The sequence below is a fragment of the Plecotus auritus genome (genome assembly GCF_963455305.1).
Source record: "Plecotus auritus genome assembly, chromosome: 1".
Lineage (NCBI taxonomy): Eukaryota > Metazoa > Chordata > Mammalia > Chiroptera > Vespertilionidae > Plecotus > Plecotus auritus.
In genome coordinates, this window is record NC_137770.1 from 81,230,738 (window position 1) to 81,249,442 (window position 18,705).

Here is an 18,705-nt window from a genome sequence, read left to right on the forward strand (position 1 = left end):
TTGTTCATGTGGAAAATAATACAATAATTAATAAATAATAACACAAGAATAAACTTTTTCATACTTACAACTATAAACCTACTTTTTCCCACTCTGTATATATACATATTCTGCTGTATCCCAAAATTTATTTTGCAATAAATAATTTTTTAAAAAAGTCTGGAGTCCTGCCGAAACCGGTTTGGCTCAGTGGATAGAGCGTCGGCCTGCGGACAGAAAGGTCCCAGGTTCGATTCCGGTCAAGGGCACGCGGGCACATCCCCAGTGGGAGGTGTGCAGGAGGCAGCTGATCGATGTTTCTCTCTCATCGATGTTTCTAACTCTCTATCCCTCTCCCTTCCTCTCTGTAAAATATCAATAAAATATATTTAAAAAAAAAAAAAAAAGTCTGGAGTCCAGTGGGTTAGACTATGGGCATTTGTCTCAACCAAGAATAATGACACAGTCTTGGTTTTCAGGGGCAGAGAGAGGAAGTGGAGATGATGCATACAAGAGTCATCTACATATACTGGCTCCCATCCAGGCTTCTTTATTCTACTCCACCCAAAGTTGAATCAATACTGGGGAAGAGGTTGCCAGGCAAGTGTGTACATTTGTGTGGAACATGTGATTGTAACAACCACAAAGTGAGTGGAGTGCTAGCAGCTGAGCAATTCGGGCTTCCCTGAGTATAATCTATAAACAGCAGCCCACAGAGAAATAAGGTAAAAGCCAACTTGGGCTTCCAAGGCTCTACAATGTGAAGTCTACAAAACTCAAGCAGATAAAAGGTCTAATTAGATATTTCTCAACAGAAGGAAGTTGACTTTAAATTGTCAAAGATGAAAAAGGAAATAAAAGAAAACAAAATGGAATAGAAAGAACCTTCTATAGTTAAAAATTTAAAAACAGAAAGAGAAGATTGAGAGTAATTTGGTCCTCCCTGATTTGAAGTTTTTTAACTCAATATGGGCAAATTACCTAAAATTCCATGTTCTAAATATGAATTCCTGTGGAGATTCTACTATGCCATGTGCCAGAAAGTTCTATCTTATTTGAATGAATTACACAGATATTGATACAAGTGAAATCAGGGAGAAGGTACCACTTTTGTCATGTGTTGATAAAGACCTAACCACATCTGGAATAATGATCTATCTACAATTGCAATGTTACCCAAAACAGGCACCCCTGTCCACTTGGGTGTGGTCAATGGCAGACCTTGTAAGTCCAATAATTTTTAGTGACACAACTACCAAGCAATAGAATAACTGCATCATGTCATGGAAATCCTCTAGTCTCAAATGGAGAGGCATAAATCGGGAAGAGGAGAAGAGGGTGTGATGGTCAAGATTACTGTACCAATGAGTTCCTCCCAGACGGAAGCTTTGTTCCCTCGCAAGCTCAGCTCCCGTTCCCAGGTCTCAGGCCGAGATAGCTTCATCCGCTTCCCAGCTCTGCAAGAATCCCATGGCCCGGGGAGGCGACTTCGAGAAAAGGCCTGCAGGTTGGAGGGGTATCTGGAATGGAGGAGGAATAGCTTATCATTTCAAAGCCAGCTGAAAATAACTCAGGAAAGGAAAAGTGAGCCAGTCAATGCTAGTCAGTCATGTTTACAGGCCACATCTGCCCAAACTAATGTTGCTGGGGTCAGAAATACAGGGATTAGGGCCATGAATGTAGAAGAGTCATGGGGTTTCCCAGATGGAATGTACGTTCGAAGTGTATCTTCCCACCTGTAGCCTAGCAAGGCATGCACGTGCTGGGCAGGCTCCTGGATGTGCAGTCGCTGTACCAACTTCTTTAGGGTGAACCTTGGTGGCTTCTTTCTCTCTGGCACTGCATTGTAGGACTTCTCAAACTGTGGAAAAATCCCCAAATCCCACTGGGGTCATTTAATCTATGACCATGGTCACTTTCTTCAGAAAGCAGAACCTAAGACCATCTTATACCTATGAGATCATTTCTTTCCCCAAAGCAGATTTGGGCAAAGAGTAGGAATAAGGGGTAAAAATCTCTATCAACAAGAACTCCTATGGTAAGCATAATATAGCAGTGTTTTGGGATCACCATGTTTTATTTACATAAGGTTGAACTATCAATGGTAAAATGGAGTGATTGGCTTGTGAATAGCAAAATGGAGGTAGGATGAACAGAGGATACCTTGTTCTCCAAGGGAGGAAAGAGAAAAGGGGCTCTTATTTAAATCACTGAGACTTGGACCAGGAAGAGGCATCAGAATAATGCAGGCTGTGAGGAGTTAAAAAAACTGAAAGAAGTTGCTTTACAGAATCTTCTATGGTGGAAGAGCTAAGTTTGGGATGTATTAATAGGATGAAGAGAAAAGATCAGCTGACCGACTGAGAATGTGTTTTCTTATAATGCTTACATCTTCCTAATAATCTATTCCAATGATGATAGTGGTGGTAGCTCACATTTATTCAGGGCCAAGTGTTGTTAGAAATACTGGAAATACAATAACTGATTTAATCCTCACAAAAACCCAATGAAGTAGGTACTATTATAATCCCCATTTTATATCTGGGGAAACTGAGGCAAGAGAGGGCAAATCATTTGGCCAAAGTCAGGTAGCCAGCAGTGCTGGAGGTGGAGGGATTCACACCCAGGTCAGAATCCAGATTTTATGCTCTTAACCGCTAAGTGCAATGACTTATTTGTCAATGCAAATTAAAAAATGGTTTGGTTTATTTTTAAAAATTCCCATGGAAGGTAAACATTTCATGTCTTTAACTCATTTATCCAGCAGGACATGCCACCTGTCATTAAAGAAATGGGGGCGGGGGGGAATTCTGTAATTTATTGCTTTACATGTGATCAAGTATTAGTAATCAAATTTAAAAAGACTGTAATGAAACTAAACAGATATTAAATCCAAGTTTTAGAGAAAAAAAATAAGAAATGGGGGAAAAGCCAGTTTGGCTTAGTGGATAGAGCATCAAGCCTGCGGACTGAGGGGTCCCAGGTTTGATTCTGGCCAAGGGCACATGCCCAGGTTGCGGGCTCCATCCCCAGTAGGGGGCGTGCAGGAGGCAGCCGATCAATAATTCTCTCTCATCATTGATGTTTCTCTCTCTCCCTCTTCCTTCCTCTCTGAAATCAATAAAGATATATACCTATAAAGAGCCTTTCCCAGTGCTCTCAAAACCTGATCCCATAATCACAACTGAGAATTCTCCAGGTTGGAAAGTTGGCCTGCGCCTACCACACTATTCGTATTTCTAAACCAAATGGAATTCCATTTCTAAGTATCAGCTGAGAAGATTGTTCGTCTATAGTCCAGTGGTCGGCAAACTCATTTGTCAACAGAGCCAAATATCAACAGTACAACGACTGAAATTTCTTTTGAGAGCCAAATTTTTTAAACTTACACTTCTTCTAACGCCACTTCTTCAAAATAGACTCATCCAGGCCGTGGTACTTTGCAGAAGAGCCACACTCTTTCATGTGGCTCGCGAGTCGCAGTTTGCCGACCACGGGTCTATACTAATAAAAGCCTAGGTGGCGGCTTGGCGCGGTCCCTGGTATGGGCGGGCGGTTGCCCGGACTGGAGGTTGTCCCCCAGCTACTTGCCCTCAGGGCTCCCCATGGAGGAGACGGCGCGCCCGGCTGCAGCCCCGGATGCTTGCACCTCCCACTGGACAGCGACGGAGACGCTGGCCGCCAAGCTCAGGGGAGGTCGGGCCCCCTGGGCCTGTGAGAGGGTGTGAGCAGCGGTGACCAGAGGGGAAGCCGTGCTGGGCAGTGGGTCGTTTAAAAATTCAAATGGCAATAAAGGGTATTACTTGCAAGGCAATGAGAGCGAAGGAGTCATCTCTACCGCTTCAGCCTTTTTTTTATTTTTTCATAAGAGAGCATATTAAACCTGTAAATTTGAAAACCGCATCATGGCCTCCGGCACCAGCATCTCAGTCCTGGAATCCATGTGACTCCCAGGCACCTCTTCAGTAACAAACGCAATGAGCCCGGGGCGCAGAAAGTATGACTTCTGTATTGGTCTGGGGCTGGCTATGAGATCCAGTATTTTCATTGGAGGAGCTTCATTTTGAAAAAGAAAGGCCTTCTGCGACTGGCCCGGAAAGGCTCCATGAGAGCAGGTTAAGGTGGCCATGCATATCTTAAAGAGTGGCTGTGATGGGCTGGACTGCTCTCAATGGGAGCCGGTGAGGTGGCCAACTTTGCCGCGTACGCCTTTGCCCCAGCCACCCTCGTGACTCCGCTGGGAGCTCTCGGCGTCCTAGTCAGTGCCATTCTTTCCTCATACTTCCTCAATGAAAGGCTGAATCTTCACGGGAAGATTGGGTGCTTGCTGAGCATTCTGGGCTCCACAGTTATGGTCATTCATGCACCAAAGGAAGAGGAGATCGAGACTTGAAATGAGATGTCACACAGGCTTGGGGATCCAGGTTATGTGGTCTTCGCAACACTTGTGGTCATTGTGTCCTTGATACTAATCTTTGTGGTGGACAGACGAACATTCTCCTGTACATCACAATCTGCTCTGTGATTGGAGTGTTTTCAGTCTCCTGTGTGAAGGGCCTGGGCATAGCTATCAAGGAGCTGTTTGCTGGCCAGCCTGTGCTGCAGCACCCCTTGGCCTGGTCCCTGCTGCTGAGCCTCCTCATCTGTGTGAGCATGTAGATCAACTACCTGAATAGGGCTCTGGACATATTCAACACCTCCTTCGTCACCCCCATCTACTACGTCTTCTTCACCACCTCCATGCTGACCTGCTCAACTATTCTCTTTAAGGAGTGGCAGGACATGCCTGTGGACAACATTGCCGGTACCTCGAGTAGCTTCTGCATAATCATTGTGGGGATATTCTTGTTGCACGCCTTTAAAGACGTCAGCTTTAGACTAGCAAGCCTTCCGGTGTCTTTTCAAAAAGATGAAAAAGCGATGAATGACAATCTCACTAATATGTATGAAGTTCTTAATAACGAAGGAAGTTTAACCTGTGGGACTGAACAGCACACTGGGGAGAATGTCTCCCGAAGAAATGGAAATCTGACAGCTTTTTAAGAGAGAACGAATCAAAAGTTGCTAATTGTTGTTATAAAGTGAATTTGAGAATCAGAATGTGTCGGAAAAAGCAGTATTCTCAAATAATGTTCTCTAGAGACAATCTTTTTTAAGGTTTCACTAATTTGGACCAAGAAATTACTTTTCTTATATTTAAATGATGGTAGCTCACTAAAAACCTCAGTACCTGGTCAATTTTTGTTAACATTGTATTATTGTAGTGGTATTAAAATTTTTCTTTCACCAAAAAAAAAAAAAGAAAAGAAAAGCCTAGGTGGCGTCTCGCCCTCGCATCATCACAAGATGGCCGCCCCCATGTTGTCACAAGATGGCCACCCCCATGTCGTCACAAGACGGCCACCCCCACATCATCACAAGATGGCCACCCCCATGTTGTCATAAGATCAGGGTAGGGCAGTTGGGGGCCATCAGGCTGGCAGGGGTGGGCAGTTGGGGGTGAGATCAGGCCAGCAGGGGACGGTAGTTGGGGACAAGCAGGCCAGCGGGGTAGGGCAATTGGGGGCGATTGGGCCAGCAGGGGAGCAGTTAGGTGTCAATCAGACCACAGGGGAGCTATTAGGGGGTGATCAGGATGGCAGGCAGAAGCGGTTAGGGGCAATCAGGCAGGCAGGCAGGCGAACGGTTAGGAGCCAGCAGTCCTGGATTGTTGAAGGATGTCTGACTACCGGTTTAGGCCCGATCCCACAGGGACATCCCCCAAGGGGTTCCAGATTGGAGAGGGTGCAGGCTGGGCTGAGGGACACCCCCCAGTGCACAAATTTCATGCACCAGGCCTCTAATACACATATAGAACCTCAGAACAAGGCACTCACCTTCTCCTGTTCATCTTCAAGAAGCTTGAATATTGGCAAGTATTTCTGTTTCTTAGAAAATGGAAGCTTCGTCTTCTGTAGGGACAGGAGAAACAGTTTCAAAAAGGGAAATGGAGGTTGTCCCTGGAGAGATCCAGTTCAATAGCCCCAAAGGCCCATCTCTATCCAAAAGGAAGCCAGCTAGGAAAGAGGCAGGCCCTGCCTTCTCTGACTTCTGAGCTCTACCCAGCTCCTCTGCATTTTTCAGACTGTTAGTTCCTGGTGGTAAGAACATGCCAGACACTTAATGTAGGATCCCCCTGGATCAGCATGTTCCTTCGTCCCTCCCTTTCCAGAGAAAAGGGACCTGGGCTGTGAATGACCAGAGCTGAGATAGGGACTGACTGGAGGCCGGGGGCGTCGGTGGGGGCGTCTCTTGGCCCGGTGCTTCCGAGGGTTGTACTTGGCCAGCTGGTACTCATCAAACTGGGTGAATTTGTCAGTCATAGCAGCACGCAGGCAGGCAGGCAGGGGCACCAGCTTGTCCTCCACTCCTTCAGCCAGGCTCTGCCAGAGAGAGGAGAGACCATCAGGAGTAAGACCAAAACAAATCCTCCAAAACAAAACAAGACCCATCACAGGGTTAAATGAGAATAGGGAGCAAGTTCTCAGCCCAAGCTCTAAAGCAGTGGTTCTCAACCTTTCTAATGCCGCGACCCTTTAATACATTTCCTCATGTTGTGGTGACCCCCAACCGTAAAATTATTTTCGTTGCTACTTCATAACTGTAGTTTTGCTACTGTTATGAGTCATAATGTAAATATCTGTGTTTTCCGATGGTCTTAGGCTCTACAGCAGTGGTTCTCAACCTGTGGGTCGCAACCCACCGGTTGAGAACCGCTAGCCGGGTCGCCTAAGACCATCGGAAAACACAGATATTTACATTACGATTCATTAAGAGTAGCAAAATTACAGTTATGATGTAGCAACGAAAATAATTTTACGGTTGGGGGTCACCACAACATGAGGAACTGTACTAAAGGGTCGCGGCATTAAAAAGGTTGAGAACCACTGCTCTAAAGCAAGAGTGGGGAACCGTTTTTCTGCTAAGGGCCATTTGGATATTTATAACATCATTCTCAGGCCATACAAAATTAACAATTTAAAAATTAGCTTGCTATATTTGGTCAAACATTTAATTAACTCACCCCTAGTGCCTTGGCAGGGCCAGACCAAATGATTTCTTAGACCTTATACGACCCACAGGCCAGAAGTTCCCTACCCCAGCTCTAAAATGACAGTTTCTGTGGTACTGGGCTAGTCAACAGACTTCCATGGGTCTCATTTTCTTCATTGTAAATACAAGGTCCAGAATAAGACCAATTTTTCTTAAACTGTGGTCCAGCCCTTCTCAATCATATTCTCCCTGTTGGGCAACCCAGCCTGGTAGAGGGAGATGCTATCCTGTCTGGGCACCAAGGTTGAGGGCAGCAGAAGGGCGGCCAAACTGTCCGAGAATTTTCTCCAGGGATGCAATGAGCAAAAGAGAGGAACCTACGTGAAGGCCAAAGTTCAGGGAAGTGAGTGCCATACCTGGTAAAACTCGGCTACCTGAATCCAATCAGAAGGCAGCTGGACAATAGCACAGAAATATCGTCGCAGGTGGGGGCGGCAGACTGGCAAGAAGGCAGCAATGGCCAAGACTTGGTTGGCTACATCCCTGATGTTCAGCTGCTGCCTGGCATACAGAGATGCCTAGGGTGCAGGGTGGGGAGGGTTAGCATCTCGACCACTTCTCCCAGAGCTTCATGCCCTAAACTAACTTGCATATCTAATCTACCTGCATAAAACCTTTCCTGATCCCTCCAGATTGTCTATGAAATATCAAATTCAACTTCTGAGCTTTGCATCCTAAATCCTCTGTAATTTAGTCTGTTCCTGCCTTTGCAGCCTGTCTTCTCCTGGGTCTATGGATCACCTCCCGAGTCAACCAGGCCCTTTCCCTCTTTGGAAGACCTCCCACCTTCAACATCTATCAAAGACTTACCCTGGGTTCAAAGTGCTGATTAAACCTGACATCTTCCAAAGTCTCATCAAAAATATCTCCCCCACCCCGCTTTTCTACTTCTGAAACAGTCACTTATCTACTGTGCCATTTGCATTTACATATTTGGGAGTGTTTTGCTGACCTAACAGTACCATAAGCTCCTTAAGAGCCAAATCATGTTTCATTCTGTTGGTATGACCCTCAAGACACTGTATACTTTAACAAATGAACCCTAGCACACTCCTTTCCAATCCCATCTTCTCCACTCCTCAAAGAACCCTAGGGACCAGGTCACAGACTCACCCAGAGATCATATTCACTTCCTAAGTGAAGCTTCCTCCACCAACAGCACAAAGCTGGTCACCATCCCCCTCACACACCATAAGCACATTCTCTAGCTCCCAGCTTTCCACTCCCATCCACTCTCTCACACCACAATACCTTGAGGATAAACTCAGGCTCCAAGGGGGCAAGTTCACTACAGATTTCCAGGAGGGCAGTCTTGGTAGGGTTGGCGGCATCTTTCATGTTTACCTTTGATGCCACAGTGGAGCACAACAAGCTCATGAGAGCCATCTGGGAATTGAGAAAGAGAGGTAAGGAAGGAGAAAAGAGGTAATAAGGACCAACTTAAGCATCCCTCAGGCCAACTTACAAAATCATGGACAGAGAAAATGGATCCCAGATTCAGAAGATGTTTTTTCAATCAAGAGGTTGGAAAGGGGATTAGGAGGTGAGAAATAAGAGCTGGGTGATGCCCCCTCCCTCCCCTTCCATCAGTGGAAGGGATCTGGTTCGGTCTTTGGGCACTACTCCTCCCACCCACTCCACACCCTTCCCTCCACCACCATCAACCTCTTTGTCACACTGAAACTTTTACCTTCTTCTCCTGAAGGACCTGGTCAGTGGGCTCAGACCAAGACTCGGAGTCTCCAGGGGTGAGCTTCAAGGCCAGTTCTTCCACCTCCTCCTCCTCTCCCAAGCTTAGACTGTAAAAAGGCATTTGAGCCTCTGTCCATTTCTTTTCTCCTGGCTTTTTCTCTTCTGAAGAGGACCAATGACCCTGAGGATAGTGACAATTATTAATCACAGTCTCTCAAACATAGATACTAGTAGATTTGAAGGCAGCTCCCAGGGATAGGAAGTGTCCACATTTATCTTCTAGCACCTCAACTCCTCTCCCTTCACACCCAGCAACAATCAGTCCTCTTTGACATAGGGATCTCTCATTATCACACACACTATCTTTCTTGGCTCAACCTTCTGAGCCTTTGCTCAGGTGCTTCATGATCAAACTGCTTTCATCTCCTTATTGATATCACAGCCTAGGAGTCCTCCTATGATGCTATTAAAGTATTCTGGAGTCACCCAGTGTGGCTCAGTCGGTTGGGCATGGTCCCATGCACCAAAAGGTTGCCAGTTCGATTTCTGGTCAGAGCACATGCCCGGGGTTGTGGGCTCAATCCCCAGTAGGGGGCTTACAGGAGACAGCTGATTGATCTTTTGCTCTTACATCAAAGTTTCTCTCTCTCCTCCTCTTCCTTCCTCCCTCTCTAAAAATCAATAAAAATCTTTTTTTTTTTAATGCATTTTGAAGTCAGAAAAAAAAGGGCCACATCCCTGGTCAATCTCCCAGCAACTTTGGGATCCCCCTTAACCTTTGAACCTCAGCTACCTCATTCCCTTCTAATGCCTCCATCAGGCAGGGTTAGGGCTACCTGATGGGGTCATTTAGATTAAATGGGATAATGCATGTATGACTCTTGGCAAATTGAAAAGCCCTAAATAAATGTAAGATGGCAGTAGCTATAATCCTGACAATGACCCTATGAGGTAGATTTCCACTGATCTTATTTTAAAGGTGAAGAAATTATGGTGGGTGATAATGGGGAGAAAAAGGGGGACATCTGAAATACTCTCAATAAGAAAAATAAATAAAATAAATAAATAAATGTGAGGAAATTAAAGTTTCAAGAGACTAAGAGTCTTGCCCAAGGTTGTGCTTGTAATAGGCAGAGACAGTATAGGGCTCAGGTTAGTCTTTGCCTCAGTCCGAATCCTGGACTGATGCAGAGGCTATCCAGAGGACTGTGTGTTTGTATACTGATTCTGACCTGTGCTCATATATGCAAGTATAAGTGGACATGTATCTGTACATGCACTTCCAGGGAACTGGGCCAGGGTATAGCAGATGTGTCTCATGCCTGTAAAGGATCTCAAAAGCACTTGACTGATGTTGCTACTGCAACATCATGATGGCTCTCCTCCTGAGCAGAGGCTTTCTGAGGACAGGGCCTGTTTTTGCTCTACTGTCTGGAATGTCTGAACTAGATATGTAATGAGAGTAATGATGCTGATGAAGCCAGCCCTGGGGTAAAGGGCACCTCAGGAAGAGGCTTCAAAGAGAGACGCTGTGGCATGAAAGCTAGGGACTAGAGCAGCCGTGGGCAAACTACGGCCCGCAGGCCGGATCGATCCGGCCCGTTCGGCTGTTCTATCCCGCCCTTGGAGCCTGCGGAGCCGAAAGAGCGGAGCGTTCTCTTGCTCTCCCCTCCGCTCCTTCACCAGCAGCAGTGTTAACATGGCAACATCGGGAAACACGGCCGCAGATCCTTCTTCTGAGTGGGCGGATTTATATCCGCCCATTCAGTAGAAGGAACAACCTCTCAATCTTCCAGAGGCTCCTTGTAACGCCCGCGGACGCGTCCCCCGACATCACCCTGGGAATGCGTAGACATGTTATCATGGTGATGTAGGAAGACACGCCCCTGGAGAGCACAGTATCAGAGCAGTTTGAAATGAATAAAACTATTGGAATAAAAAAAAAAAAGACCGTACCCTTTTATGCAATGTTTACTTTAAATTTCTATTAGTTCACACAAACACTCCATCCATGCTTTTGTTCTGGCCCTCTGGTCCAGTTTAAGAACCCATTGTGGCCCTCGAGTCAAAAAGTTTGCCCACCCCTGGACTAGAGCATCCAACAGACATGGCTGCAGTCAAGACGAGCACCTAGAGCTATTACCAAAGCTGTTTCCTGAGCTCCCCGTGTGGCAGAGATGGATTTCAGGGCTCTGGGGCAGGTCAGAGGGCCTGGACCCTCAGAGAAACACTGAGTCTTCCAGGTTGGATGCTCAGAGAGCAGGTGGTTACTGGTGTCCAGGCTGCACAGATCAGCTTGCACCAGCTGAGATGTCTGGACACATTGGAGAAAGGAGCTGGCAGACATAGTGCTCTTTAGAATAGAGCGTGTAGCCAGGCACCGGTTCTCCAAGGAGAGAATGTCTGGATGGGCAGATACATGTCCATGTGGTTTCTCCATGACCTTCACGTCAGGAAGTGTGGCCAGGCACCGATTTTCCAAGGAAAGGATGTCTGGGTGGGAAGACACATGTCCATGTGGTTTCTCCATGATCTTCACATCAGGAAGTGTGGCCAGGCACTGGTTCTCCAAGGAGAGGATGTCTAGACGGGTGGACATATGCCCACATGATTTCTCCATGGGCTGCAAGTCAGGGAGCATGGCCAGGCATCGGTTCTCCAAGGAGAGGATGTCTGGGTGGGCAGACATGTGCCCATAAAGTTTCTCCATGGCTGGAACCCAACCAGTATATCCTAGATGGAGAGAAAGATGTGATGAGCACTTGGCTGCACTGGGAGTGTTTCTTTCCTATAGCACTCCTGGTAATGCCAGTGACGTGAAGGCATAGAACAACCAATACTTCTTTTTCCAGGACTGGGTTTATTATAAGGACTAGAGGCTCAGTGCACAAAATTCGTACACGGGGGAAGAGGAGGTGTCCCTCGGCCCAGCCTGCACCCTCTCCAATCTGGGACCCCTCGGGGGATGTCCAACTGCCAGTTTAGGCCCGATCCCTGTGGGATCCCTGTGACATCCTTCTCACAATCCAGGACTGCTGGCTCCCAACTGCTTGCCTGCCTGCCAGCCTGATCACCCCCTAACCATTCCCTTGCCAGCCTGGTCGCCCCTAACTGCCCTCCCCTGCCAGCCCAATTGCCCCTAACTGTCCACCCCTGCAGGTTTGGGTCCCCCCTAACTGCTCTCCCCTGTTGGCCCGGTCTCCTCCAACTTCCCTCCCCTGCTGGCATGGTTCCCCCCAACTGCCCTCCCCTGCCAGCCTGGTCGCCCCAAACTGCCCTTCTCTGCCGACCCGGTCACCCCTAACTGCCCTCCCCTGCAGGCCTGATCACCCCCAACTGACCTCCCTTTCAGGCCTGGTCCCTCCCAACTGCCCTCCCCTGCCGGCCATCTTGTGGCGGCCATCTTTGACCACATGGGGTGGCCATATTGTGTGTTGGAGTGATGGTCAATTTGCATATTACCTCTTTATTATATAGGATGTATTCAGGGAGTATTCTACAGAGAGAATAAAGGGAGTATTCTAAGGAAGAAGAGTAGGGAAAGGTAAGGCAGCAGCTTAAGAGCAGGAAGTTGTTTTTTTATTTTTTTTAAAACAGACATGTCTTCTTATGAAAGGGTAAAGGAATGCCCAAGGGCTGTAGGTGTGATCCCAACTTAGTATAGGGGCCACACTTGTAACTTGGACTCTGGATTCTTAGCTCCAGAAACAAACATTTTGATTAATCTGTCTACATCAGCCGTGGGCAAACTACGGCCCGCGGGCCGGATTCGGCCCGTTCGGCTGTTCTATCCGCCCGTGGAGCCCGCGGAGCCGAAAGAGCGGAGGGTTCTCTTGCTCTCCCCTCCGCTCCTTCACCAGCAGCAGTGTTAACATGGCAACGTCGGGAAACACGGCCGCAGATCCTTCTTCTGAGTGGGCGGATTTATATCCGCCCATTCAGTAGAAGGAACAACCTCTCAATCTTCCAGAGGCTCCTTGTAATGCCCGCGGACGCGTCCCCCGACATCACCCTGGGAATGCGTAGACACGTTATCGTGGTGATGTAGGGAGACACGCCCCTGGAGAGCACAGTATCAGAGCATTAGCTAAAAAGGAGACCAACAACACTGTTCCCACTGAAGTTGATGTTTTAAAGACCAAAAACCTTTCAACCCAGTCTACATTGCCATCTACATCTACATCCCGGGCATAATTTGGAAGTTGCACTAAAGAAAATGTTTAATTTACTGTTTACACATTTTGTTCTTTTCTATTTGTTTTAGTTTTAAATTATTTTATTATATTTAAGTTTAATTTGAAAGGCTTTTGTACCTTTCCTTTGTTAGGCAATTTTATTTTGCCTTTGCCATCTTCAATATAAGGTACGTTATTGTGCTATGATTCCTCCATTTTTTGAAGTTTCAAATTATAATAATTAGTGTTTACATTCTTCTTGTTAAAATGTTTGAAATGAATAAAACTATTGAAATAAAAAAAAAAGACGGTACCCTTTTATGTAATGATGTTTACTTTGAATTTATATTAGTTCACACAAACACTCCATCCATGCTTTTGTTCCGGCCCTCCGGTCCAGTTTAAGAACCCATTGTGGCCCTCGAGTCAAAAAGTTTGCCCACCCCTGGTCTACATGCACCACTTCAACTTCTTTGCCTCCTACTCATTCTTCAACCAAATAAATGGGATTCTGTCCCACTATTCCTGCAAGGCTCTCTTCTTATGTAACTAGTGGAATTCTTGTTATATAAGAACAGACACATCTGGGAACTTATCAACATCACTCTCATTGAAACTCTCTTTTCTTTTGGCTTCCATGATGCTACTGTCCTGGTTTTCCTCATAACTCTGACCAGACCTTCTTGGGGGTTCCTTCTCTGCCATTCCTTGAATGTTAATGCTCCTTAGAGTTCCAATCATTCTGTATACTTTCCCAATATAGTCTCACCTATTCTGTGGCTCCAAATAACATTTCTATGCTGGCAACTCACAAATTTATTCCTTGACCTAGGTCTCGTCTGAGCTTCATACTCATTTACCCACTTGCCTGTTGGACATCTCCACTTGGGTGACTCAAAGGTATACAAAGCTCCATAGATCCCAAATGTATTGTCTTTCTCACAATCCCACCTCTTCTCCAAATCTATCCCCCCTCCTTTGCCATCTCTGCTTACAGAGGTTTGGACCACTCCAGACTTGAGTTTAAATCCTTATGGGACCTTGAATCTACTTGGGACCTTGGGCTTCTTTGTACTTTCTGTGCCTCAACAAAATTCTGTGCCTCTACAAAACTGAGATAAGTGTCTCCCTCCACAGAGTTGTTAGAGGAATAAGTGAGAAAAAAAATAAGCCACTTACAGCAACACTTAGTAAATGTTCAATAAATAAAATCTATTGTTATTTTCATCCAATAAACTACTGAATCCTATTGATTCTACTCTATCAGTGTCTCTCAAACCTATCCAGTTCTCTCCATTCTGCCTGCCATCACCTTTGTTAAAACCCTGCAATCCATGTGGACCCCAGTATATAGATCTGTTTAAATAAAGGAGCACCCCCCCAAAAAAGGAGCACCTTGATACATACCCCAGCCACTGTTTAATACATAGCCTTTTTTATTTTCTCACTAGAGGCCCAATGCATGAAAACTCGTGCAAGAGTAGGCCTTCCTTGCCCTGGCTGCTGGCACCGGCTTCCCTCTGGCACCCAGGACCCGGGCTGCTTCCCTCTGGCCCTCGCCACCAGGCATCTGCACCAGGACTTCGCTCCGGCTCCGACTTCATCCGGAAGGATGTCCATAATGATGCCCAGAAGGTCTAATTAGAATATTACCCTTTTATTATTATAGATGGTAAAATTTTATCTTGTTTGCTTATTTGCCTCCTTGTTCACTCTCTCTCCTTACAAAAATAGAACTCCCTGAGGGTTCCTTTATCTTGTTTTCCTTTATATGCCCTGCATCATAAATATAACCTGGCTTCTGACTGTTAGGTCTGGTCAAATAATTGTATCAACACCCCCTCCCCTGGAAACTGACCTGTAGGCCACTTCACAATAGACATTCCACTTGCTAAGACCATTATCTCTCCGCTCTGGAGTTTCCCAGAATCCGGACCTGCACAGAGAATTCTCCGCCCAGAAAAAGCCCACCTAGAGTCCTTTAAAAACCTCTGACTTCCCACCATTGGCTGCTGGCACCATTTTGGGGCTCAGACCATCTGGTATACAGATGACCTAATAAATTCATGATTCTTCACCTCTTTGGGCTTCGTGTGTTCCTCCTTTGGTGACCCTAACACTGATCATTTTTCAGCCTCATCTCTTACTGTTTTTCCCATCTAACTCTAAGTTTCCACTTTATGTAATCACTCTAGACTACATAAAGGCAGGTACCTGGAACACTCTTCCTTCTACGAAGACCACTCCTTCCCCATCCTTTCCTTTACCAGGCCTAACTCTACTTTCCTCTCACTCAGCAGGCTTCAGTTTGATAGTGCCTCCAAGGAGCCAGCCAGTCTAATTTAGGTGGCCCTGTGTTCTCACAGCATCGGACCTCCTCTACCATAGAACATGTCCTCTGGATTGTAATTGCCTGTTTGTCTTTCATTCCACCAGATTATAAATTCCTGAGAACAAAAACCCTTGTAGCCTTGTTCAGTATTGTTTCTACAATGCCCTCGTCAGTGGGATTCAAAGACTTTTGACAATCTGGTGAAAGCTATGGAGTTTTTCTTAGAAAAACATGAGTATATACTATTTTGCACTCAATTTTCAGGGTCCATCCATGGATCGCTTAGAATCTCCATTAACTGCAAATTAAGAACCTGTGCTTGATAGAATGCTTAAATTTGGACAAGTGGTTATCTTCTATTTGCATTAAGTATTTTAGGAATACGTATGTTGTTAAATGAATCATTTAAACCTCAAATGCAAGAACTTATGGAGAGGAACGTAAAATGCTTCCAAGAAAATCTGAATGGACAGACAATCCAGAATCAGAAAGGACATGGATAGCTCACTGGACATCAGTGTAGGCAAACTACATCACGAATGATGGCCTCTGCGCCCTGCACACTTCCCTCATATCTTGGTACCACATAAACCCCAGGAAAGGAGTGGGGAAATCTCAGAATTAACTCAAGCGTTTTTTATAATGTCTCAAAACAAAAATTAAGTTAACAGAAAAACACAGTTAAATATTTTTTTTGCACCCTGGAATTTGGGAAGGGAGATTCAGCTGTAAACTACAAATGAAAAGTCCCCGCCGCCCACCCCCCATCTCTAGATCCATTCTCCAGGGATACCACTGCTGTTTAATATGAATAGTTTCAGATATTTTCTATGCTTATACAAATATATATATATGCTTCTTCCACCCACCCGTTTTTTTTTTTCTTCGCTTTACATAAAGAGGATCATACTTTAGACACCATTCTGCACTCAGTGTGTCATGGAAACCTTGTTGTGTTAACACATTAACACCCACCTCACTTTTACAAAAGTTGGCTGTATGAGATTCTTTCCTGTTTAAGCACCGCCCGGGTTCCTGTTATCACAAACAGCGCTCCAACTCCCTTGTTAGTGGTAGTTACTGCCCCTTCCAAGGAGCACTGAGCAGGGAGACTCGTTCTCACTCGGTTTCTTCCTTCCTCTTACGTCCCTTCTACGCCCTGCCCCTCCCTGGCCCTCACTCTCTCTCCGGCTTTGCGTGGGCCCTTCTTACTGTCCCTTCCACACACGCACACACCCTCCCGGAGCTGCCGGGAGGAGCCGGCACACGCATCCACCCGCGTCCGCCCCACCGGAGCCTGGGCCGCGCTCGGCCCTTCACACCGGCTCTCCGTGCCCAGCCCAGGGCGGCTTTTACCTGCGCTCGGACCGTCCCCGGAGCACTCGGGACTGGAGAAGCTGGCTGCCTGGGACGCCGATCTCGGTTCTCCGAAGCCAGAACCGGGAGACGGGCTCTTGGCTCCGCGGGTCAGAGGAACTGGAGCCGGAGGAGGAGCCGGGCGGGGCGGGGAGGGGACTGCCGCGGGCGGAGACTCCGCTGTGCTGGGCGGCGCCGGAGCTGCGAGCCAGAGCGGGGCGTCGCCGGCAGGAAGAGCAGGTGCCCGGCTGGTGGTGCGAATGCCCGGAGGACATTGCAGCCTTTTCTGGGGCCTGGGTTTGGTCCCCTCCCTTTTTCCCCTTTCTTGTCCTCCTTTCTCCTGCCCGTCAGGCTCCCCATCTACCAAGTCCCCTCTTTTGCTAAATTTCCTCTCCTTTTTTGTGGCATACCTTCCAACACTGTTTCTTGAAAAAAAATTTTTGGCATGTTCGTTTCATGTCTGGACACTTTTATTTTCCTGGTGTCAAAGACAGCTGGACTCTTAATTCACCCGCAAGTTACTTTGTGGAAATAGAAATAAAAGGAGACGGAATATGGAATAATTGGGGCAGGGTGGACTGAGAGCAGCCCATCCCCATCTGGAGGATATTGTAGATTAGAAGGAATCTATCTGGAGTCGTCAATTGATTTGATACTCCCTCCCCTGGGAACTGACCTTTAGGCCGCTTCTGATAAGAAGCGGAGAGGAGAGTGAGAGCCTGGAGATTATAAAGGCCAGTTGGTTCCACCACAGTTTTTCCCCCTTTGTCAATAATTACCTTTAGATTCACAGCTTGTGTTTCTGTTCAGTCTAATCACTGCCAACTTCAAAGCATTGCACAGGCTGTGATGGACAAGCACTTACTACGTAGTACTTGATATCCCAGAGGAGCCCTTCGGGGCCAACTGAAAGCGCCAGAAGCCAATCAGCAGGTTACATGAACTTCGAATATTAAGGCCTTCTCCATTCTGACTCCTCTGACTCAAAACAAATCTGCCTTTGGTCTCTGGCCTATTGACATTTACTAACATCTCTCTTCACCTTCCTTCAAGGGCTATGTTCCCCTGTGAGCCATCCTTTCCCTACTAGTCTTCCTTACCGGATATGGTAGATTAAAGCAGGCCACAAGTTCTTTGCTTCTTTTCCCATTGGAAAGTGGAGTCTGATTGCTCATTTCTTGAAACTGGACTGACCTAGTGACTTGCTTAACCAATATTTGTAACAGAAGTGACATTCTGGCACCCCTTGGACCTTCCACCCAGGACTCTGGAATACTCCTTCTGGGAGCCCTGAACTACCAAGTAGGTCCAACTACTCTTAGGTTGTCATCCTGAAGAGATCACATATAGGTGCTTCAGTTAACAATCTCAGCTGAGCTCAGCTTTCCAGCCATCCCCATCAGGGCACCAGACATGTGAACAAAGCTGTCTTGGGCCCTCCAGACCAGGCCATCTACCACTTCAGTACAACCAAGTAATTTCCATCAATGAACATGGAACAAAAGAATCATTTAACTGAACCCTGCCTAAATGTAAGCGAAGCCAATGACACATAAGATCATGAGAAATATAGCAAAACTAGAGGCCCGGTGCACAGGTTCATGCACATTGAAAGGAAATTAATTAGAAGAAATATTTTAGATGCTGGGGAGGGACCGTGGGATGTTGGCTCCAGGGCATGTCTGGCCCATCTCGCCCAGTCCCAGTTAGCCAGACCCCAGCAGCAAGCTAACCTACTGGTCGGAGCATCTGCCCCCTGGTGGTCAGTGCTCGTCATAGCGACTGGTCAAATAGTCGAACGAAACAGTCAGACATTTAGCATATTAGGTTTTTATTATATAGAATGATTGTTATTTGAAGTGACTACATTTTGGAACAGTTTGCTATGCAGCATTAGATAATTGGCATACCACACCTGCAACATTTAATGCTAGGTTACATCAGATTACATTATTGTCATCCTACTCTCCTTAAACCTTTTATATATTTTTTTAAAATATATTTTTATTGATTTCAGAGAGAGGAGAGAGAGGGAGAGAGAAGTAGAAACATCAATGATAAAAGAGAATCATTAATCGG

At 46.3% G+C, this 18,705-nt stretch overlaps 1 protein-coding gene and 1 pseudogene across 3 annotated transcripts in view; one reads left to right on the plus strand and one right to left on the minus strand.

Annotated features, from left to right (window-relative positions):
- TEP1 (telomerase associated protein 1) overlaps positions 1-16,748 on the minus strand; it is a 44,973-nt gene extending 28,225 nt beyond the window's left edge. For both annotated transcript variants that reach the window (XR_013961226.1, XM_080680511.1), the window contains exons 1-9: positions 16,627-16,748; positions 10,907-11,496; positions 8,762-8,944; positions 8,323-8,457; positions 7,428-7,589; positions 6,240-6,401; positions 5,856-5,930; positions 1,716-1,840; positions 1,342-1,499 (exon numbers count right to left, since the gene is read on the minus strand). Coding sequence is in view for 1 of the 2 variants with exons in the window: in XM_080680511.1 (XP_080536637.1) it covers positions 1,342-1,499; positions 1,716-1,840; positions 5,856-5,930; positions 6,240-6,401; positions 7,428-7,589; positions 8,323-8,457; positions 8,762-8,944; positions 10,907-11,473 (1,567 nt within the window). In the remaining variant the exon portion in view is untranslated. The remainder of the gene's footprint in view (positions 1-1,341; positions 1,500-1,715; positions 1,841-5,855; positions 5,931-6,239; positions 6,402-7,427; positions 7,590-8,322; positions 8,458-8,761; positions 8,945-10,906; positions 11,497-16,626) is intronic.
- LOC308254506 (magnesium transporter NIPA2-like) lies at positions 3,957-5,022 on the plus strand (annotated as a pseudogene). Its single transcript has 2 exons — positions 3,957-4,094; positions 4,152-5,022. The product of its transcript is annotated as a magnesium transporter NIPA2-like (transcript).
- Positions 16,749-18,705: the final 1,957 nt, after the last annotated feature.